Here is a 24,701-nt window from a genome sequence, read left to right as displayed (position 1 = left end):
TCTGCCGACTTTTTCTACCATTCCTCTTTGCTTCAAGATTTGTGATTCACCACTTACAGTCAGAGCACCACCAACACTTCGGGGAACACTCCTACACGTCCCATAGTCCAGTAACGTGAGAATATCAGCAGCAGTGCCGGACATTACACTCTTCTTTTTAATAATTTACAAATCTGTTTAAATTTCTGGAGCCAGTAGATATATAAATTTATTTTTTTTTCCTGGAATACTACTTTAACTCTTTAGACGCGGCAATCAAAGTTGATAGCCGCATCTAAAAGTGAAAGTAAAAGTACTTCGGAAGCTCTGTCGGGCTGATCGGGACATCGCAATAAAATCTCAGCTAGGACACAGCAGGAGGGTGCCTTACCTGCCTCCTGCACGTCCGAACGGCGATTGATTGCTGCAAGCCAGAAATCCAGGCTTGAGCAATCAACTGCCGATAACACTGATCAATGCAAAGCTATGGCTTTCCAGTGATCAGTGTAAAAGATCAGAGTGTGCAGTGTTATAGCCCCCTATGGGAGCTACAACACTGCAAAAAATAAAAAATAAAAAAAGTGAACAAAAAGTTAATAAAGATCATTTAACCCCTTCCCTAATAAAAGTTTGAAACACCCCCCTTTTCCCATAAAAAAAAACACTCTGTAAATAAAAATAAAATAAACATATGTGGTATCACCGCATGTGTAAATGTCCAAACTATAAAAATATATTGTTAAACTGCACGGTCAATGGCGTACGCGCAAAAAAATACCAAAGTCCAAAATAGCGTATTTTTGGTCACTTTTTATAACATAAAAAAAAGGAATAAAAAGCGATCAAAAAGTCAGATCAAAAGAAAAAAATTGTACCACTAAAAACTTCAGATCAGGGCGCAAAAAATTAGCCCTCATACCGCCCCGTACATGGGACAGTAAAAAATAAGTTATAGGGGTCAGAAGAGGACAATTTTAAACATATACATTTTCCTGCATGTAGTTATGATTTTTTTCCGAAGTAATAAAAAAAAATCAAATCTATATAAGTAGGGTATCATTTTAATCATATGGACCTACAGAATAAACATAAGGTGTCATTTGTAATGACAAATGTACTGCGTAGAAACAGAAGCCCCCAAAATTTACAAAATGGCATTTTTTTCTTCTATTTTGTCGCACAATGATTTTTTTTCCGTTTCGCCGTAGATTTTGGGGTAAAATGACTGATGTCATTACAAAGTAGAATTGGTGGTGCAAAAAATAAGCCATCATATGGATTTTTAGGTGCAAAATTGAAAGGGTTATGATTTTTAAAAGGTAAGGAGGAAAAAACGAAAGTGCAAAAACAGAAAAAACGCTATGTTAATAGGTTAATAGAAGTAATTTACAAATCTGTTTAACTTTCTGGCACCAGTTCAGTTAAAAAAAATATATTTTCCACCGGAGTACCCCCTCAGAATTCACCAAGAATTGTCAGCTTCACTGAGAGATTAGGTTCCCACTTCCCAAGGAAGTCTATGGAGAGGGGAGAAGAAGGAGGTTGATCTAGAGAGAGGCTATGAAACAAGTCTGCAAATTCTAGTAAGTGCTTTGTCTCACTTCAGAGCTGGACTCACAGCTAACTGCTTCTAACTGCAGTATAATGTCCTATGTAGACTTCACAGCAAATAGACTACTGCCTCTGCCCCCCCCCCCCCCCCCAGCATGCGGCATCAAAATTACCTGTCTAATCTCTGCTCTATGGATTCTAGTGAAGGTGGTAGTGCTAAGGAAGGCAGCGTGATAAGAAGGGTAATAAAAGGTAATGATATATTATACAAAGTTTCCTATCTAAGCTTGTACTATTGATGGATTTATGGAAAGTTGTTTATAAATCGGCAGTACACTTTTATCCTTGAGGACAGTGCAAACATTGTCAGAAAGCAACAAATCAAATAAATATGCAGCAGCACACAAAATGCAAATGTCAGCAGCACAGAACTCTTGTTCAGTAGTACTTAGAATGCAATCTATGAACATTCCACTTGCAGCTACCTCCCATTGATCTCATTGGGAGACTGCTGCTCAGTTCACATGTCGGAAGTCCCGAAGCGGAACTTCCAACGAGGAATTTGCTTCTGCTGAAAGAATGCACATGTTAATTATTTTGTAGGATCCGCCTGGAAAAGCACATTAGTCAATGGGACTTTGATTTCTGATGCTTCTTCCTCCAAAAAAATCAGAGCAAAGTAAATAATTCCAGAAGCTGTAGATTATGCAAGTAGTTTCAATGAGAAAATTCCTGGTGGAATTTCCTCAGTGAGTTTGGGCCCGTAGACTAAAGAACACTACTAGTGGTGCATAGCTTTATACACATGTAGTTCTTGTATGCATATGACGATTATAAAGGTATAGAAAAAATGTAGACAATGCTCCTTTTGATCTTATAGCTAAGTCTACAGTATTGGAATGTAAAACCAAAAACTTTAAACACAAAAGTAACATAGTGCAAGTAAAACTCAACAAAGCAATAAGACCTGTATATCTCATGTGCTGTCTTAAACTGCTCTGCTTTCAAAAGGAAATACAAGATGGTTGACCTTGAGAGTATTTGTAGTTCACATTAGACCCTTTTTCTTTGGTAAATATATGTCCAGTACTTGATTCATAATTACCAGTGCTGGATATAGAGGTAAGGCAATGCAAATATACCATACAGGTCCCTTGATCTGTGCTTGAAACCAGTCACTACACATTCCTAGAAAAATAGTGGCTGTAGAAAGAAGGTATACTAAAAGGCCACAAGTGGCATGATAAAGTTTAAGTCGTGATACTGCGGTGACTCGTGCCAAGCGCGGGAAAAGCAATGCAAGGCCACAAATGGCTTGACAGCATGTGGTTATCAAGGTAAGCACACCTAGCATGCTGTGCCAGGAAGTCAGATGGGATTGTTCACTGCGGTTTTTGCTGCATATAATAAAAGCTATACCTAGTCCAGCAAAAATCGGAACAAGGAGTTGCATAAGCCAGTGCAAACGGATCTTGGACTTGCGAGCCAGTGGGCAGAAAGGGGACGTTTCTGGAGACAATAGCAGCACAGCTTCTGTCATACATAAGCAATACTGCAAAGAAAAAGATGCAATTTCAGATGGTATTGGGGCTAAACATATATCTCAAACGGTAAACATAAAAAGTATTAACAATAAAAACAACAATAATTGCAGGTTGCCGTCACTTAGATCACATCTTTCTTAATCTGGTGTTCGCCTCAACAACAACTAAACACACTACACAACTGTCTGATTAAAAGTTTGCAATATGTTTCTAGGAGTGTCTGTACAAAAATGGCGGCTTACTGAAAATTGTCAGTTTTTATTAGTATTTTTTTGGCTGTATGGCTTTAACACTCCATGATCATCATTGCTTTGCATCTTCTCTTTAGTCACATTAACAAAGTAAAACTATAAGGCTATCTGCACACAAGCATTTAGCTCAGTTCGGAGGAGCTCCATTCGCTGAGCGTGTTGAAACTGTGGGGCTTGAGTGAGGAAAAAAAAACATACTGCAAGCAGCAATTTTTTCTCTCTGCTTAGAGCATGATAAACAACCGGCACTAGACAGAAAACCAGATGGACCTCTTTAACCCCTTAAGGACTGAGCCCTTTTTCACCTTAAGGACTGAGCCCTTTTGCAATTCTGACCACTGTCACTTTATGCATTAATAACTCTGGGATGCTTTTACCGATTATTCTGATTCAGAGATTGTTTTTTCGTGACATACTCTACTTTAACATGGTGGTAAATTTTAGTCGTTACTTGCATTCTTTCTTGGCGAAAAATCCCCAAATTTCATGAAAATTTTGCATTTTTCTTACTTTGAAGCTCCTTGCTTGTAAGGAAAATGGATATTCCAAATAAATGATATATTGATTCACATATACAATGTCTACTTTATATTGGCATCCTAAAGTTGCCATGTTTTTACTTTTGGAAAGTGTTGGGTGCGAATATTCGCATTTCAAATTCTTATCGCAAATATCGCAAATTCACAAATATTGCAAATATATTCGCTATATATTCGAAATTGCGAATATTCGCTTTTTTCCCCGCATATGTGAATATGCGCATATTTGCATGTGCGCATATTCGCATATGTGAATATTTGCATATTCCTTCTTTTCACTTGTGGGCCAATTAGAATGATGCAAATACTGATTTGCATAATGATTCGCGTATAGGACAAATATTTGTCTATATATTCGCAAAATATTGCGAATTCGAATATGGTCAATGCTGCTCATCACTACTTTTGGAAGACATTAGAGGGCGTCATAGTTCAGCAGCATTTTTCCAATTTTTCACGAAAATTTCAAAATCTGAATTTTTCAGGGACCAGTTCAGTTTTGAAGTGGATTTGAGGGACTTTCATGTTAGAAATACCCCATAAATTACCCCATTATAAAAACTGCAACCCTCAAAGTATTCAAAATGATATTCAGTAAGTGTGTTAACCCTTTAGGTGTTTCACAGGAATAGCAGCAAAGTGAAGGAGAAAATACAAAATCTTTATTTTTTACACTCGCATCTTCTTGTAGAGCCATTTTTGGAATTTCTACGAGGGGTAAAAGGAGAGAAAGCCCCACAAAATTTGTAACTCAATTTCTCTCGAGTAAGGAAATACCTCATATGTGGATGTAAAGTGCTCTGTGGGTGCACTAGAGGGCTCAGAAGGGAATGAGCGACAATAGGATTTTGGAGAGTGAATTTTGCTTAAAGGGGTATTCCAGGCCAAAACTTTTTTTTATATATCAACTGGCTCCGGAAAGTTAAACAGATTAGTAAATTACTTCTATTAAAAAATCTTAATTCTTCCAATACTTATTAGCTTCTGAAGTTGAGTTGTTGTTTTCTGTCTTACTGCTTTCTGATGACTCAAGTCCCGGGAGCTGTGTAGTTCCTATGGGGATATTCTCCCATCATGCACAGCTCCCGGGACGTGACATCATCATTGAGCAGTTAGACAGAAAACATCAGAAGCTAATAACTATTGGAAGGATTAAGATTTTTTAATAGAAGTAATTTACAAATCTATTTAACTTTCCGGAGCCAGCTGATCTATAAAAAAAAAAAAGTTTTGGCCTGGAATACCCCTTTAACGACGCAGGACGTATATTTACGTCCTGCGGCGGCTCCCGCGATATTAAGCGGGATCGCGCCGCGATCCCGCATCATATCGCGTCGGTCCCGGCGCTAATCAACGGCCGGGACCCGCGGCTAATACCACACATCGCCGATCGCGGCGATGTGCGGTATTAACCCTTTAGAAGCGGCGGTCAAAGCTGACCGCCGCTTCTAAAGTTAAAGTGACCCGGCTGCTCAGTCGGGCTGTTCGGGACCGCCGCGGTGAAATCGCGGCGTCCCGAACAGCTGATCGGACACCGGGAGGGCTCTTACCTGCCTCCCCGGTGTCCGATCGACGAATGACTGCTCCGTGCCTGAGATCCAGGCAGGAGCAGTCAAGCGCCGATAATGCTGATCACAGGCGTGTTAATGCACACCAGTGATCAGCATAGGAGATCAGTGTGTGCAGTGTTATAGGTCCCTATGGGACCTATAACACTGCAAAAAAAATGTAAAAAAAAAAGCGTTAATAAAGGTCATTTAACCCCTTCCCTAATAAAAGTTTGAATCACCCCCCTTTTCCCATAAAAAAAATAAAACAGTGTAAAAAAAATAAAAAATAAACATATGTGGTATCGCCGCATGCGTAAATGTCCGAACTCTAAAAATATATCATTAATTAAGCCGTACGGTCAATGGCGTCCGCGCAAAAAAATTCCAAAGTCCAAAAAAGCGTATTTTGGTCACTTTTTATACCATTAAAAAATGAATAAAAAGTGATCAAAAAGTCCGATCAAAACAAAAATCATACCGATAAAAACTTCAGATCACGGCGCAAAAAATGAGTCCTCATACCACCCCATACGTGGAAAAATAAAAAAGTTATAGGGGTCAGAAGATGACATTTTTAAACGTATAAATTTTCCTGCATGTAGTTATGATTTTTTCCAGAAGTGCGACAAAATCAAACCTATATAAGTAGGGTATCATTTTAACCGTATGGACCTACAGAATAATGATAAGGTGTAATTTTTACCGAAATATGCACTGCGTAGAAACGAAAGCCCCCAAAAGTTACAAAATGGCGTTTTTTTTTCGATTTTGTCGCACAATGATTTTTTTTTCCGTTTCGCCGTGCATTTTTGGGTAAAATGACTAATGTCACTGCAAAGTAGAATTGGCGACGCAAAAAATAAGCCATAATATGGATTTTTAGGTGGAAAATTGAAAGGGTTATGATTTTTAAAAGGTAAGGAGGAAAAAACGAAAGTGCAAAAACGGAAAAACCCTGAGTCCTTAAGGGGTTAAATGGTTTTTGGGGGCATGTCACATTTAGGAAGCCCCTATCGTGCCAGAACAGCAAAAAAAAAAAACCACATGGCATATTATTTTGGAAACTACACTCCTCAAGGAACGTAAAAAGGGGTCCGGTGAGCTTTAACACCCCACAGGTGTTTGATGACTTTTCGTTAAATTCGGATGTGTAAATGAAAAAATAAATTTTCTTCACTAAAACGCATTTTTTCCCCTCAAATTTCACATTTTTACAAGGTGTAATAGGAGAAAATGCCCCCCAAAATTTGTAACCCCATTTCTTTTGAGTATTGAAATACATGTGTGGACATCAAGTGCTCTGCTGGTGCACTACAATGCTCAGAAGAGAAGGAGAACAAATGGGCATTTGGAGAGATAATTTGTTTGGAATGGAAGTCGGAGGCCATGAGCATTTACAAAGCCCCCCCCCCGTGGTGCCAGAACAGTGGACCCCCCCCCCCCCCCCACGTGACCCCATTGTGGAAACTACACACCTCACAGAATTTAATAAGGGGTGCAGTGAGCATTTACACTCCATTGGTGCTTGACAGATCTTTGGAATAGTGGGCTGTGCAAATGAAAAATTAAATATTTAATTTTCACAGACCACTGTTCCAAAAATCTGTCAGACACCTGTGGGGCACAAATGCTCAATGCTCCTTATTACATTCCGTGAAGGGTGTAGTTTCCAAAATGGGGTCACATATGGGGGGGGGGGTCCATTGTTCTGGCACAATGGGGGCTTTGTGAATACACATGGCCTTCAATTTCGGACAAATTTTCTATCCAAAAGCCCAATGTCGCTCCTTCTCTTCTGAGCATTGTAGTTCACCCGCAGAGCACTTTACATCCACATATGAAGTATGTTCTGTATGGGGTTACAAATTTTGGGGGGCTTTTTCCTATTGTCCCTTGTGAAAATGAAAAATTTAGGGTAACACCAGCATTTAAAGGGGTTGTCCGCTGCCTTGACTTTCGGAGCTCCGCTCACAGCGTCCGGAAGTTCATTACTCCGAACGTTGTGTGCGGGCTTCCGTGTTTGCGGCCGCCGGGCATGACGCCCAGCCCCTCGTGATGTCTTGCCCGCCCCCTCTACCAAAGTCTATGGGAAGGGGGTGTGACATCACGAGGGGGCGGGCGAGACGTCACGAGGGGCCGGGCCTGACGTCACGCCCGGCGGCCGCGAACACGGAAGCCCGCACACAGCGTTCGGAGTAATGAACTTCCGGATGCTGTGAGCGGAGCTCCGAAAGTCAGGGGAGCGCACAACCCCTTTAAGTAAAAAAACATTTTTTTTCATTTTCCCATCCAACTTTAACAAAAATTCGTCAATCACCTGTGGGGTGTTAAGGCTCACTATACCCCATGTTATGTTCCGTGAGGGGTGTAGTTTCCAAAATGGGGTCACATGTGGGTATTTATTGTTTTGCATTTATGTCAGAACCGCTGTAAAATCAGTCACCCCTGTGCAAATCATCAATTTAGGCCTCAAATGTACATAGTGCGCTCTCACTCCTGAGCCTTGTTGTGTGCCTGCAGAGCATTTTGCGCCCACGTATGGGGTATTTCCGTACTCATGGGAAAATGCTTTACAAATTTTGGGGGTCTTTTTTCGCTTTTACCTCTTAAAATTTACCTGTAAAAATGTTTATTTTTTTTACACTAACAGGCTGGTGTAGTCCCCAACTTTTCTTTTTCATAAGGGGTAAAAGGAGAAATAGCCTCCCAAAATTTGTAGTGCAATTGCTCAAGAGTATGGAAATATTCCATATGTGGCCCTAAACTGTTTCCTTGAAATACGACAGGGCTCCGAAGTGAGAGAGCGCCATGCGCATTTGAGGACTAAATTAGGGATTGCATAGGGGTATTCTACACCAATGATTCCCAAACAGGGCGTCTTCAGCTGTTGCTAAACTCCCAGCATGCCTGGACAGTCAGTGGCTGTACGGAAATGCTGGGAGTTGGTGTTTTGCAACAGCTGGAGGCTCCATTTTGGAAACACTGCCGTACAATACGTTTTTCATTTTTATTGGGGGGGGGGCAGTGAAGGGGGTGTATATGTAGTGTTTTACCCTTTATTTTGTGTTAGTGTAGTGTAGTGTTTTTAGGGTGCATTCACAAGGGCGGGTTTACGGTGAGTTTCACAGAAAACTCACTGTAAACCCACCCGTGTGAATGTACCCTGTGCCTCCAGCTGTTGCAAAACAACAACTCCCAGAATGCACTGAAAGACTGTGCATGCCGGGAGTTGTACTTTTGTAACAGCTGGAGGCACACTGGTTGGAAAACCTTCAGTTAGGTTCTGTTACCAAACTCAGTATTTTCCAACCTGTGTGCCTCCAGCTGTTGCAAAACAACAACTCCCAGCATGTACTGATCGCCGAAGGGCATGCTGGGAGATGTAATTATACAACAGCTGGAGGTACACAACTACAACTCCCAGCATGGCGAGACAGCCGTTTGCTGTTCGTGCATGCTGGGAATTGTAGTTTTGCAAGATTTAGAGGGCCACGGTTTAAAAACCACTGCACAGATCTCCAAACTGCGGCACTCCAGATGTTGCAAAACTAACAAATCCCAGCATGCCCATACAGAAAAAAGAGCATGGGCATGCTGGGAGTTGTAGTTTTACAACATCTGGAGGGCTTCAGTTTGGAGACTACTGTGTAGTGGTCTCAAACTGTAGCCCTCCAGAAGTTGCTAGGCAACTCACCGACTTCCGTAGTCTGCAGCAGAGAGCCAGCCGCACGTCATCACGCCCGTCGATCACCGCCGCCGATCGTCACCCGCCGCCGATGGTAAGTGACCTTTGGTACCGGTCACCATCGGTTCCCCCGCTCTGTCTTGGACAGCCCCGATCCCCCTTATTTTCTGGGTCACCGGAGACCTTTTTGACCTGCAATCGCCGCAGATCGCCAGTCTCAGGACCCCCTGGGCATATGCACGGGATACCTGCTGATAGATCTCAGCAGTCATCCCGTTCCGGTCCCCAACCAGCTAGCGGCGAGTAACGAAATTCCGACGGGCGTACCCATACGCCCTCAGTCCTTAACCTCCTGAGCGGTAATCCCGAGCGTGACTCGGGGTTAATTTTCCCTGCCAGGATCGGTAACCCCAAGTCACGCTCGGGGTAGAATTGCTGAGTTCCCGGCCGGGCTGCACGATATATCGCAAAAGCAATGCGATATAGCGATGCGGCCCCCGGGAAAACATGCGATTATCTGCTCTGGTTGGCCCCCGCGGCCAGAGCAGGTAAATAAAAATACTAAAAGTCAGTGTTTCCCTACCAGAGGGCCTCCAGCTGTTGCAAAACTACAACTCTCAGCATGCCCGAACAGCCAAAGGCTGTCCGGGCATGCTGGGAGTAGTAGTTTCACAACAGCTGGAGGCACCCTGTTAGAAAAACACTGAGCTAAATGTAAAAGAAAAAAGTAGTAAAATAAAAAAAACTTTTGCTCACCTAGTCCCGGTCCCTGAAGATGTCGTTCCCCTCCGTGCGCTCTGGTCCCTGCTCTATTAATCTTACAGGACCTTTCACTTTTCAGCCAATCACAGGCCGCAGTGGTGTAAAGCCTGTGATTGGCTGAAGGGGAAAGGACTTGTTTTGCAGCAAATACACTGGGTTTGAAATCTGCCCGGCAAAACCAGTGTATACTGCTGCAGGACAAGGTGACAAGGGGGGGGGGGGAGAATGTGACAAAGGGAGGAATGTGACAAGGAGGGGAATGTGACAAGGGGGGGAATGTGACAAGGGGGGGAAGAATGTGACAAGGGGGGGGGGGGGAATGTGATGGGGGGATGTGACAAGGGAGAGGGGGAATGTGACAAGGGAGGGGGAATGTGATGGGGAAGATGTGAAATTCAGTGCAAAAAATTGTACCGCTTTTGGTACAAATTTCCAGAAAGAATCATACCGCCAGGGAGGTTAAGGACTCTAAAATGGGGGCATATGGATACGCCCAGCGTCCTTAAGGGGTTAAAGTCAATGGGATCCATTGGGACCTGTTGTGACACGCTCTGTTGTTTGTGTCTCCAATGAAGCTGAATCAGTCGGTGATAGGACAGCACAGGCCCCCATAGATGGCAATGTCTTTAGTGAGTATTCTGCCTAAAGAATGAGTGTGATTGTGATCTTTAGGCGGCAGATTCTGTATTGTGCACTGTGCAGTGGAATCCCATTACAAGCAATGGGATTCTGCTGCACCAGAATTTCTGACTGAAATTCCCAAGCAGAATTGAGTAGTGTGAACCTGGCCTTTTTAGAGATTATTTAGAGTTATATTCAGATTCTACCTGCCCCATGTAGCTTCAGCACAATTATCCATGGTCGTATTTAAAAAGTAGATCAGGATATATTGCACCCGGCCATTACAGAGATTGGTCTAACACTATCCTCCTGACCTAATCAGCTCCCTGTTACAAATAAAAGCTAAACTCAATACACAAAGTGAGCGTTTTGAAGAGCACTGAAACCCAAATGCTGGAAACATCATGTTCAAGTTGCCATAAAAAACACACAGGGGAGATCAGAACCTGTCCAGAGGAAAAGTTGCCCATAGCAACCAATCAGATTGCTTCTTTCATTTTTCAGAGACCTTCAAAAAAATAAAAGCAATCTGATTGGTTGCTATGTGCAACTCAGCAACTTTTCCTCCATGATAATGGCATCATGGGCCTCCAACTGTCACATGGGAGCATGTTGACATAATCTTGTCCTTATGTACAGCATTCCTAAAAGTGATCTGACGGCCAGCAGGAATCAGATCACTATTATCTATTATATGAACAGAGTTATTTCCTCTTCCCCCCCAGACACAGAAAAAAAACTGGAAGAAAAAAATACACTTGAATCGTCAGGAACCACCATTCATGACAAAGTTTATAAGGCTAAAAAAAAAAAATCCATCAAGTTTCACCTATATTCCTATTATGTCCCTACTGTGTTGATCCAGAGGAAGGCAAAAAAGCCTTATAAGGCTAATCTTAATTAACTTCCAATACGGCATCAGAATAAATCCCTGGATCAGCGTTATGTCCCTACAAATATAATATCTATAACCTGTAATGTTATGTACTATAACCTGTTATGTAATTACTCCCTAGAAATGCATTAAGGCCCCTTCTTGATTTCTCTCTGGCAGAGAGTTCTATAGTCTCACTGCTTTTACATTAAATAACCCGCATCAGTGCTGGTATAGAAACCTTCTTTCCTCTAGACGGGTCATTTTTGCTCCGTATCCAGTTTTCTGACAGGTCTGAAAACTGTGGTATGCTGCGGTTTTCAGTCCGGTCAGAAAACCGGATACGGGGCAAAAATGAGCCGACCGGAGTCAAACAGTGACTCCGGTCGGCTCATTTTTGCCCCGTATCTGGTCATTCAAATGAATAAGAAGGGGGCCGGTTCCCGTATAGCTAAAGCGTGGTGTGAATGCACCCTAATTCTGATAATCTTTCTGGGTACTGTAGTTTTCCCATTCCCATATTACTCTGGTTGCCAGACTTTAACTTATTGGGGACCAAGGGCGTACAGGTACAGCTTTTTCCGGCTTTTTTGACCCGATCACCTGAAAAATAAGGGTGATTGGTGTTGTCACTGGCAACACCAATCACTCTGAAGGATAGGAGTGAGGTGGCAGGGGTGCCACCTCCTCCTATCCCCTGAAATTGGCTGGTCATTACTGATCGGCCAATGGGAGATCAGGGACAGGAGGGGGAAGGTTACAGTTCCGATCCCCCGCTTTACCCACGTGTGGAAGCCCAGGGGGAAACACTGAGTTAGGGTCTGTTACCTAACTCTGTGTTTCCCAACCCGTGTGCCACCAGCTGTTGCAAAACTACAACTCTCAGCAAGCACTGACAGACCGAGCATGCTGGGAGTTGTAGTTTTGCAACAGTTGGAGACACAGTGGTGGAGAAAATCTGAGTTAGGTAACAGACACTAACTCACTGTTTCCCCACCAGCCTACAGCTGTTGCAAAACTTCAACTCACAGTATGCAAGGTCTGTCAGTGCATGCTGGGAGTTGTAGTTTTGCAACAGCTGGAGGTTTGCCAGTACATTCACACGGTCGGGTTTCCAGTGAGTTTCCCACTGCAAGTTTGAGATGCAGCAAATTTTCAACTGCAGCCCAAACTCCCAGCGGGAAACTCGCTGTAAACTCCCGCCCGTATGAATATATCCTAAAAATCACTGCACTACACTACGAAAAATAAAAAAGTAAAACACTACATATACACATGCTTACACAGTTATCCCCCCCCCCCCCAATAAATATAAAAAAAACGACTCTTAGGGCACTGTTTCCAGTGGGAGTTTTGCAACAGCAGGAGGCTCCCTGTTGGGGAAACACTGCCGTAGGGTATTTTGGTGGCAGAAGCAAGTGTAATGCTTGCATCCGGGTCCGTCCTTGTGCAAATCCATAATTTAGGCCTCAAATGTGCATGGTGCTCTCTCACTTTGGAACCCTGTCGTATTTCAAGGCAACAGTTTAGGGCCACATTTCCGTACTCGGGAGAAATTGCGTTACAAATTTTGGGGGGCTTTTTCTCCTTTTACACCCTTATTAAAAAGGTTTAGTTGGGGTCTACACCAGCATGTTAGTGTAAATTTGTTTTTAGTTTTTACACTAACATGCTGGTGTTGCCCCATACTCACTAATTTTCACAAGAGGTAAAAGGAAAAATAAGCCCCCCAAAATTTGTAACACAATTTCTCCTGAGTATGGAAATATCTCATGGACATATGTGGACATAAAGTGCTCTGCGGGTGCACAACAAGGCCTAAATTGGTGATTTACACAGGGGTGGCTGATAGCTACAGTGGTTCTAAGATAAAAGCAAAAAAGAAACCCACATGTGACCACATTTTGGAAACTACACCCCTCACGGAACGTAACAAGGGGTATAGTGAGCCTTAACACCACAAAGGTGATTGACAAATTTTCGCTAAAGTTGTACGTGAAAATGAAAAAAAAATTTTTTCACTGAAGTGCTGGTGTTACCCCAAATTTTTCATTTTCACAAGGGGTAATTGGAGAAAAAGCCCCCCCCCATAATTTGTAACCCCATTTCCTGTAAGGAAATACCTCATATGTGGATGTAAAGTGCTCTGTGCGCGCACTACAAGGCTCAGAAGAGAAGGAGCGCCATTGGGCTTTTGGAGAGAGAATTTGGCTGGAATTGAAGGCCATGTGCGTTTACAAAGCCCCTATGGTGCCAGAACAGTGCATCCCCCCCCCACACACACACACACACGTGACCCCATTTTTGAAACTACACCCCTTATGTAATGTAATAAGGGGTGCAGTGAGCATTTACACCCCACAGGTTTCTGACAGATTTTTTGAACAGTGGTCCATGAAAATGAAAAATTTTATTTTTCATTTGCACAGCCCATTGTTCCAAAGATCTGTCAAACGCCAGTGGGGTTTAAATGCTCACTACACCCCTTGTTACATTCTGTGAGGGGTGCAGTTTCCGTAATAGGGTCACATGTGGGGGGGGGGGGGCACTGTTCTGGTAGCAGAGGGGCTTTATGAATGCACATGGCCCCCGTCTTCTATTCCAACCAAGTTTTCTCTCCAAAAGCCCAATGGCGCTCCTTCTCTTCTGAGCCCTGTAGTGAGCCCGCAGAGCAGTTTACATCCACATATGGGGTATTTCCTTTAGGGCTGCAACGATTATTTGATCAAATTCGATAACGGGATTCGTTGACGACGAATTCAGTTATCGAATAATCGGCCGATTCGTTGGCGCTGGCGGTCATTAGGCTGCTGCGGGCGGGGTGGTCAGACGCTAGGCTGCACCGCCGCAACCTCTCTTCATCAAGTCCCTGTCCCATCCTCCGCTGAGCCATTGTTTACCAATCACATGTGCAGGGCCGGTTCTTCACTTTTCATAGGGGCAGCCATCCCCACCGCTGAACGCCACCACTCGGATGCGCAATCCCAACTCCCCCCCCCCCCCGGGCACGGAGCTCTCCAGCAGTGGCCACAGTGGTCCCCCCCAGTCCCACAGTGGAAGCAAATATCCCCCTCCCCCCCCCTGCACAGTCCCACAGTGTAAGTGGTGTGCAAACATTCCCTCCCTTGGGCTACAGTCTTAACGGCGCGCACAATCCCCATCCAAACCCCTTACCGCTCGCCATACTGTAAGCGGCGCACAGTAAACACTGTCCCGCCGCCTCCCTATAGTTCCGTCCCGCTACTGTGTTTCCATGCGCAAGGCTTCCTCCAGGCACTCGGCAAGACAGCTCCCTGTAAGTGCATCAGCGGCCCTGTATGTGAGGGGTTGAGGGAGGGGGGGGGGAATTAATTGTGTAAATATGTATAAACACCAGTGTATCTGCAGAGCATTACACCCTAGTGTTATCTACAGACACAAGGGTGCAATGCTCTGCACACACTGCTATACACGTAGGGGTATATGCAGAGCATTGCACCCTTGTGTCTGTACTACATACAATGGTGCAATGCTCTGCATATACCCCTATGTGTATAGCAGTATATGCAGAGCATTGTACCCTTGTGTCTGTAGTGCAGACACTAGGATGCAATGCTCTGCACATACTACCATTTGTATAGCAGTGAGTATGTAGTACACACACACATACTGATACATTGGGGTATGTGCAGAGCATTGCACCCTTGTGTCTGTACTACAGACACAAGGGTGCAATGCTCTGCACATACCCCCATGGGTATAGCGGTGTGTATGTAGTACATATACAATGCTATACACATGGGGGTGTGTGCAGAGCATTTGCACCCTAGTATTTGTAGTATTACAGAGTCTGTACTACAGACACAAGGGTGCAATGCTCTGAAGTCTGCACATACCCCCATGTGTATAGGAGTGATTATATATATATGAGTCAAGTAAAAAAAATTTTTAATTAACTTCTCCCCCAATAAAAATTTGCCCCCCTATTCTTATAGCTATACAAAAAATTTTTTTCATTTTCACGTCCCAATTTAACAAAAGTTTGTCAATCACCTGTAGGGTGTTAAGGCTCACTGTACCCCATGTTACGTTCCTTGAGGGGTGTAGTTTCCCAAATAATGTGCCATGTGTTTTTTTTTTTGTTTTTTTTTTCTTTTCTGGCACCATGGGGGCTTCCTAAATGCAAGATGCCCCCCAAAAAACATTTCAGCAAAATTCGCTCTCCAAAATCCCAATGTCGCTCCTTCCATTCTGAGCCCTGTAATTTGCTCTCAGAGCAGTTTATATCCACATACAGTGTCATGGCCGTAAATGTTGTCACCCCTGACATTTTTCAAGAAAATGAAGTATTTCTCACAGAAAAATATTGCAGTAACACATGTTTTTGCTATACACATGTTTATTCCCTTCGTGTGTATTGGATCTAAACCAAAAAAGGGAGGAAAAAAAGCAAATTGGACATAATGTCACATCAAACTCCAAAAATGGGCTGGACAAAATTATTGCCACCCTTTCTTAATTGTAGAAAAATAAGATTGTTAATAACCTGTGATGCTCCATTAAACTCACCTGGGGCAAGTAACAGGTGTGGGCAATATAAAAATCACACCTGAAAGCAGATAATAAAGGAGAGAAGTTCACATAGTCTTTGCATTGTGTGTCTGTGTGTGCAACACTAAGCATGGACAACAGAAAGAGAAGAAGAGAACTGTCTGAGGACTTGAGAACCAAAATTGTGGAAAAATATCAACAATCTTAAGGTTGCAAGTCCATCTCCAGTGATCTAGATCTGCCTTTGTCCACAGTGCACAACATTATCAAGAAGTGTTCAACTCATAGCACTGTAACTCATCTCCCTGGGTATGGATGGAAGAGAAAAACTGATGAAAAAGGGGTCAACGCAGGATAGTCCAGATGGTGGATAAGCAGCTCCAAACAAGTTCCAAAGATATTAAACCTGTCCTGCAGGCTCAGGGAGCATCAGTGTAAGCGCAAACTATCCATCAACATTTAAATTAAATGAAACACAATAGCAGGAGACCTAGGAGGACCCCACTTCTGACACAGACATAAAAAAGCAATACTACATTTTGCCAAAATGAACTTGAGTAAAATCTTTCTGGGAAAATGTTTAGTGGACAGATGAGGCCAAGATAGAGCTTTTTGGTAAAGCACATCATTCTACTGTTTACTGAAAACTGAATGAGGCCTACAAAGAAAAGTACACAGTACCTACAGTGAAATATGGTGGAGCTTCAATTATGTTTTGGGGTTGTTTTGCTGCCTCTGGCACTGGGGGCCTTGAATGTGTGCAAAGAGTCATGAAATCTGAGGATTACCAATGAATTTTGGTTCACACTGTACAGCCCAGTGTCGGAAAGCTGGGTTTGCGTACGAGATCTTGGGTCTTCGAGGAGGACAATGACCCTAAACATACGTCAAAAAGCACCCAGAAATGGATGGCAACAAAGTGCAGGAAAGTTCTTAAGTTGCCAGCAATGAGTCCAGATATAAATCCCATTGAACACCTGTGGAGAGATCTTAAAATTGCTGTTGGGAAAAGGCGTCCTTCCAATAAGAGAGACCTGGAGCAGTTTGCAAAGGAAAAGTGGTCCAACATTCTGGCAGAGAGGTTTAAGAAGCTTATTGATGGTTATAGGAAGCGACTGATGTCAGTTATTTTTTCCAAAGGGCATGCAACCAAATATAAAAGTTAAAGGTGCTAATAATTTTGTCCAGCCCATTTTTAGAGTTTGGTGTGATATTATGTCCAGTTTGCTTTTTTGGTTTAGTTCCAACAAAGGGAATAAACGTGTATAGCAAAACGTGTAACTGCAATCCTTTCTGTGAGAAATACTTAATTTTCTTGAAAAAAATTCAGGGGTGCCAACATTTACAGCCATAACTGTATGAGGTATTTCCTTACTCAAGAGAAATTAGGTTACACATTTTGGTGGCTTTTTCTCCTTTAAATGTGTCTACAAGAACATGGGGGGGAAGTGTAAAAAATAAAGATTTAGAATTTTCTCCTCCACCTTGCTGCTATTCCTTTGAAACGCCTAAAGGGTTAAACTTTCTGAATGTAATTTTGAAAACTTTGAGGGATGCAGTTTTCATAATGGGGTCCATTATGGGGTATTTCTAACATAAAGACCCTCAAATTCACTTCAAAACTGGGTCCCTAAAAAAAAAAATCAGATTTTGACATTTTTGTGAAAAATTGGAAAATTGCTGCTAAACTTTGAAGCCGCCTAATGTCTTCAAAAAGTAAAAACATGTCAACTTTATGATGGAACTATAAAAGTAGACATATTGTATATGTGAGTCAATATATAATTTATTTGGAATATCTATTTTCCTTACAAGCAGAGAGCTTCAAAGTTAGAAAAATGCTAATGCTATTTTGGAATATTTCACCAAGAAATGATGCAAGTATCAACAAAAATTTACCACTCACATAAAGTAGAATATGTCAAGAAAAAAAAACTAATCTCAGAATCAAATTCATAAGTTAAAGCATCCCAGAGATATTAATGCTTAAAGTAACAGTGGTCAGATTTGCAAAAAAATGCTCTGGTCCTTAGGGTCAAAATGGGATTGGTCCTTAAGAGGTTAAACACTTTCCAGCTCCACTATATCTTCCTTGTACACTTGTGCCCAGTACTGTACACAGTATTTCATGTGATTTGTACAGTAGTAAAACTATTTCCTTTGTATCTATGCAACCCTATATTTTGATGCACCCCATGATTGTATTTGCCTTGGGCAATCTTTACATACATACTTAGTGAAATCTACAGGCAGGAGGGACAATGGAAAAATAGAGACTTGTTTTCTCTGGCTTTAGTAATAATGTGGCTTGGGCAAATGAATTGTACATGGTATCATAAGATTGCAGTGGGTGTTGGGCTCCACAAGCATACAAGAAGTGATTATAGGTGAGAGGGTTATATCCCTAGCAGGCTGTCAATTCCCCTTATATTAACCCCTTCCCGACCTATGACATACCTGTACGTCATGAGTGGCAAGGTGTTCCCGACCCATGACATACCGGTACGTCAGGAACATCCCGCAGCACCCGGTAATCTGACTAGCTGATAGCAGCGCGGTGTGTGAGTCCCGATCAAGGGGATCGGGACACACACCGCCCTGCTAAGTGTCTGTTACCCGTCCCCCGGCGTCACTTACCCGGCCCGAGCGGCGTCCTCCAGGCGGTCCCGGCGGTGAGTTTGCAGCAGCAGGGCGGCATCTTCATTGGCAGCAGTGAGATCGCCGTAAAGCGATCTCACCGCTGCTCTGGGAGTTTCAAAACTGCAACTCCCAGCATGCCCAGACTGCCTTTGGCTTTCTGTGAATGCTGGGAGTTGTAGTTTTTCAACATTTGGAGGTCCACAAAACTACAAATCTCTGCATGCTCAGTCTGTCCAGGCATGCTGGGAGTTGTAGTTCTGTAACATCTGGAAGAGCACAGATTGGAGACCATTATACAGTGGTCTCCAAACTGTGGACCTCCAGATGTTGCAAAACTGCAACTCCCAGCATGCCCAGACTGCCTTTGGCTTTCTGTGAATGCTGGGAGTTGTAGTTTTTCAACATTTGGAGGTCCACAAAACTACAAATCTCCGCATGCTCAGTCTGTCCAGGCATGCTGGGAGTTGTAGTTCTGTAACATCTGGAAGAGCACAGATTGGAGACCATTATACAGTGGTCTCCAAACTGTGGACCTCCAGATGTTGCAAAACTACAACTCCCAGCATACCAGACTGCCGAAGCATGCTGGAAGTTGTAGTTCGGCAACATCTGATCCTTCAGATATTGCCGAAATACAACTTCCAGCATGCCTGGGCATGCTGGGAGTTGTAGTTTTGCTACTACTGGAGGCACACTAGTTGGGAAACATTGTCCGTTTCCGTTGCCTCCAGCTGTTGCAATTGTTGCAAAACTATAACTCCCAGCATGCACTGACAGACCATGCAGGCTGGGAGTTGTAGTTCTGCAACAGCTGGAGGCACACCGATTTGGAAACACTAAGTTAAGTAACCAGTGTGCCTTCAGCTGTGAGATAACTACAACCCCCAGCACGCACGGACAGCCAAAGGGCATGCTGGGAGTTGTAGCAGTATGCCTCTAGCTGTTGCATAACTACAAGTCCCAGCATGCCCTTCTGCTGTAACTGCATGCTGAGATTTGTAGTTTTTGCAACAGCTGAAGGCACACTGGTTGCGAAACACCAGTTTGTTATCTAACTCCGTGTTTCGCAACCAGTGTGCCTCCAGCTGTTGCAAAACTACAACTCCCAGCATGCACGGACAGCCAAAGGGCATGCTCGGAGTTGTAGTTTTGCAACAGCTGGATGTTTGCCCCCCCTCTCACTCCAATGTGAATGTACAGGGTACACTCACATGGGCGAAGGTTTACAGTGACTGCTGCAAGTTTGAGATGGCGCAAATTTTGCGCTGCAGCTCAAACTCCCAGCGGCAAACTTGCTGTGAACCTCTGCCCGTATGACTGTACCCTAAAAACACTACACTACACTTACACTAACCTAAAATAAAAAGTAAAAAACGCTACATATACACATACCCCTACACAGCCCCCCTCCCCAATAAAAATGAAAAATGTCTGGTACGCTACTGTTTCCAAAACGGAGCCTCCCGCTGTTGCAAAACAACAACTCCCAGTATTGCCGGACAGCCATTGACTGTCCAGGCATGCTGGGAGTTTTGCAACAGCTGGAGGCACCCTGTTTGGGAATCACTGGTGTAGAATACCCCTATGTCCACCCCTATGCAAATCCCTAATTTAGGCCTAAAATGCGCATGGCACTCTCTCACTTTGGAGCCTTGTCGTATTTCAGGGCAACAGTTTTGGGACACATATGGGGTATCTCCGTACTCGGGAGAAATTGCCTTACAAATTTTGGGGGGCTTTTTCTTTCTTTAACCCCTATGAAAAGGTGAAGTTGGGGTCTACACCAGCATGTTAGTGTATAAAAATAAAATTTTTTACACTTACATGTTGGTGTTGCCGCATACTTTTCATTTTCACAAGAGGTAAAATTTGTAATGCAATTTCTCCCGAGTATGGAGATACCCCATATGTGGGCTCTGGGGGCGCACAACAAGGCCCAGAAGGGAGAGTGCACCATGTACATTTGAGGTGATTTGCACAGGGGTGGCTGATTGTTACAGCAGTTCTGACATAAATGCAAAATGATAAATATCCATATGTGACCCCATTTTGGAAACTACACCCCTCACGGAATGTAATAAGGGGTGCAGTGAGCATTTACACCCCACTGGTGTATGACAGATTTTTGGAACAGTGGTCTGTGAAAATGAAAAATAAAATTTTTCATTTGCACAGTCAACTGTTTCAAATATCTGTCAACCGCCAGTGGGGTGTAAATGCTCACTGCACCCCTTATTAAATTCCATGAGGGGTGTAGTTTCCAAAATGGGGTCACATGTGGGGGGGTCCACTGTTCTGACACCATAGGGGCTTCCTAACATTTTGGGACATACACCCCAAAAACCCTTTCAGAAAAACTCACTCTCCAAAATCCCATTGTCGCTCCTTCCCTTCTGAGCCCTCTACTGCGCCCGCCGAACACTTTACATAGACATATGAGGTGTTTACTTACTTGAGAGAAATTGGGTTACAAATTTTAGGGTGATTTCTCTCCTTTTACCCCTTGTAAAAATTCAAAAATTGGGTCTACAAGAACATACGAGTGTAAAAAAATGAAGATTTTGAATTTTCTCCTTCACTTTGCTGCTATTCCTGTGAAACACCTAAAGGGTTAAAACACTTACTGAATGTCATTTTGAATACTTTGGGGGGTGCAGTTTTTATAATGGGGTCATTTATGGGGTATTTCTAATATGAAGACCCTTAAAATCCACTTCCAACCTGAACTGGTCCCTGAAAAAGTACGATTTTGAAACTCTTGAGAAAAATTGGAAAATTGGTGCTGAACTTTGAAGCCCTCTGGTGTCTTCCAAAAGTAAAAACATGTCAACTTTATGATGCAAACATAAAGTAGACATATTGTATATGTGAATCAATATGTAATTTATTTGGATTATCCATTTTCCTTACAAGCAGAGAGTTTCAAAGTTAGAAAAATGCAAAATTTTCATGGAAATTTTTTACCAAGAAAGGATGCAAATATCAGTGAAATTTTACCAATAACATAAAGTAGAATATGTCACGAAAGAACAATCTCGGAATCAGAATAAGTAAAAGCATCCCAGAGTTATTAATGTTTAAAGTAACAGTGGTCAGATGTTCGAAAAATGCCCAGGTCCTGAAGGTGAAAATGGCCTGGGTCATGAAGGGGTTAATGTGAAAAATATTGGTTTTGTACTACTACTCCAACAAAACCCTGCAGAGAAGATTTATCAAATTTCAGCAGAGGAAAAGTTCCCCAGTTGTCCATAGCAACTTCACAGAATGTATTGTCCGTCTATCAACCAAAGTATATCACAGAATAGTAGATTTATTCAAATATAATTTTTATTACATGCCCATAAAACCAGGGGTAACACAAATTGCTCCAAGAGCTCATAAAATCAATTGGTGGACGAGCACATCAACAGCTCTTCTGATACGTCTGATAAAGCACATAACAAAGCACGTATCAATCCACAACAAGACATATACAGATAATGCCAAAAAGAAAAAATATTAAATCAGATCATAAACATTATTAAAGCCAGTACATGTAATGATTTATCTATCATGCCCTAACCCCAGATGTCTCAGGAAAGGATAAGAGGAGGGACAACTGGGAAGGCCGGGACCCTATCACTCCCTACAGCTAATACTGTTAGCTGTAGGACAAGGACAGTCCCGCACCGGAACCTAGCTACTACTTGCTGTCCTTACCCTATGGTACACTAACTCACTTAGGGCATGTTCACTACGAAATTCCCGCGGAATTCCGCGGTGTGAACTTAACATTACTGTGAACGGGTCTCCGCGAGACATGCTCACACTGCGGAATTTCAGCGGCGGACAACTCCGCCGCTGAAATTGTTCCGCGCAAAGAAAGAACATGCTCATTCTTTGCGAGCACTGCATAGCAGTCAATGGTGACGGCACAGTGCCGCACGGTCCTACCGCCGCCGCCGGCTGCCAGTCTGAATCTCCGCTCGCTGAATTCAGCGAGCGGAGATTCCGTTCACACTCTGTAGTGTGAACATACCCTTACTAAGATAGATGCTAACCAACTAGCTGGGCCAATCCCTACGGCTGTGTGTGAAAAAATAAATGCCCTAATAATGTATACCAAGGGTCTTTACTAAATCCTAAGGAATATACAGGGGATATATACTGGTGAATAACTCACACAAGTGTGGATGCTACCACTATATTCCCAGGTAGTAGTGATAGGATATGGGTATGGTATTACATGTAGGAATAATATAGTACAGTGCCTCAATAACAGTATCGCACTAGAATAAATGTGAATAGGTACTGAAAGGAAACGTATATATAGTATCAGTCAGTCTGGAGAAAATTAGTCCCCCAAACTTTTTCCCCCTTCTGCAATACAGAACAATATGCATAGCTACACACATTTAAGCAACAAAACATATAGTAGCAATTATGTAGATGCAGACAAATAATGCAGACCACATATATTCAACGTACATGCTGGCCGCAGGATGAAAGCGTCACTATAGTGAGTACCATATACAATGCAACAAATACGAGAAATACATTAAGCATGCATATATCCCTTCCAGAAACCTATCCAAGGCAAACGCTGCGCAGGAGGATTAGGCCATTTCAGGAAATACCTGCACAAACCTATGTCACAGAAATATCAGAGCGGTATTGGATATGAAGAATTAAGAACGTATACTTATACAGGATGATGTCAATGATACCATAAAGCCTCTCAACACGTTTCTTCCATCACGGATCATCCGGAGAGAGATAAGATAGATAATTAGGCTCAAACCCTCGGCGTTCCCTTATACAGAGATCCCATCTCGAGTGGCGGCGATTCCTTTCCAATTCAGCCGCCCTTTTAAACGCCTTGGGGTTCCAGCATATCCGTCCACAACTCCGCCCCCACTTACTGATAGGATGGCCATGGAGCGCATCGCTCATTCTAGTTGCCGTGCGTCCCAACGACCGGACCTGATGTCACACATCACCTCCCTTATTGGAGAGAGCATTAGCGTATACATGGCAAACCGGAAGTGACTAGATCGCTCAATCCTGGTACCATACGAGAGGACAAAAAGCGTCCTCGCGTCCATGGCAACAAATCGGAAGTGATGTACTGTGCCACCTCCGTAATTATTTCAGGTATTATGCTATTGATACATAAAGTTGCATCCATCCTTATGCTGAAAATGGTTGTGAAAACAGAATTTTAAATCCCTTCATTAATGATGATTCCTTTATTTACGATAATTACATAAAAGCTGGCATAGTTCATACACACACATATATATACACACACACACACACACCTGCTAAAAGGATAGATGCACCTGCTAAAAGGTAGATGCATTAATTACATACAATAACTCTGCAAAGAAGTGGGAAATGGTAATGGGTCATATAGATACATAAAAGATAGAAATGGTGGCATATATCAATTCAAACCACCGTAGATACGACCTCAGTAATGGCACATGCCGATAATACAAGGTTGGATCTTATAGTTTGATAGGGTATTGCATCCTTAAATATATATAAAAAGGACATATTGTGAGACAAAGGGATATTTAAATGAAGCAGTTAAAGACCACTGCTTCATTTATGCCATGGAGTGCTTGTGATCTGATCCTATAGATCTATTGCAGTTCTTTTTGCAATAGGATCCTATCATAGTTACCCTTTCGAGGGGAAGGGTATACAATTTACAAAACGAAAAATTGTAAATTAGAGGCGTCACCTCCATGGCATTCATGTACACGTTTTGCGATCGAGGTGTTTCTACTGTGGCGAATATCGCCAAGGTGTTCCCCGACCCTTCTCCTTAGCTCCCTTATAGTCTTACCCACATAATCTTTGGGACAAGTACATTGACAAACAAAGATCAGGCCCCTTGATTTGCAATTGGCAAACTCCCATGAATAGAAGGTTTTTCCTGTGCTTGAACTCGTAACCCTATTTCTTTTGGGAACATGAGAGCAAGCTATACATGACCCACAGGGAAATGTACCCTTGGGTCTAAATGGTAACCAAGTGCTTGCAGGCTTTGGCTGAGTATAATGGCTGTGTACCAACCTATCTTTTAGGCTATGGCCTTTTCTGTAAGAAATGAGGAGTCTGTCCGAAATGACACGTTCAAGTAGAGGGTCTGCTTGCAACACACTCCAATGTGTAGCTAAAATCTTAT

General features: G+C 42.9%; 1 protein-coding gene across 5 annotated transcripts in view; it reads right to left on the bottom strand.

The window, feature by feature from the left end:
* Positions 1-24,701, bottom strand: part of LOC130356387 (probable transmembrane reductase CYB561D1) — a 56,267-nt gene that overhangs the window by 12,616 nt on the left and 18,950 nt on the right. For 3 of the 5 annotated variants that reach the window (XM_056557870.1, XM_056557868.1, XM_056557869.1), the window contains exon 4: positions 1,704-3,082. In XM_056557870.1, coding sequence (XP_056413845.1) covers positions 2,579-3,082 — 504 coding nt within the window. In that variant the 3' untranslated portion in view covers positions 1,704-2,578. The remainder of the gene's footprint in view (positions 1-1,703; positions 3,083-24,701) is intronic. The other 2 variants (XM_056557872.1, XM_056557871.1) reach the window with 1 other exon arrangement.

This window comes from Hyla sarda, chromosome 2 (assembly GCF_029499605.1).
Source record: "Hyla sarda isolate aHylSar1 chromosome 2, aHylSar1.hap1, whole genome shotgun sequence".
In the NCBI taxonomy this organism is placed as follows: Eukaryota; Metazoa; Chordata; class Amphibia; order Anura; family Hylidae; genus Hyla; species Hyla sarda.
Note: the sequence above shows the minus strand (reverse complement) of the source record. Positions and strands in the feature narration are given on the sequence as shown.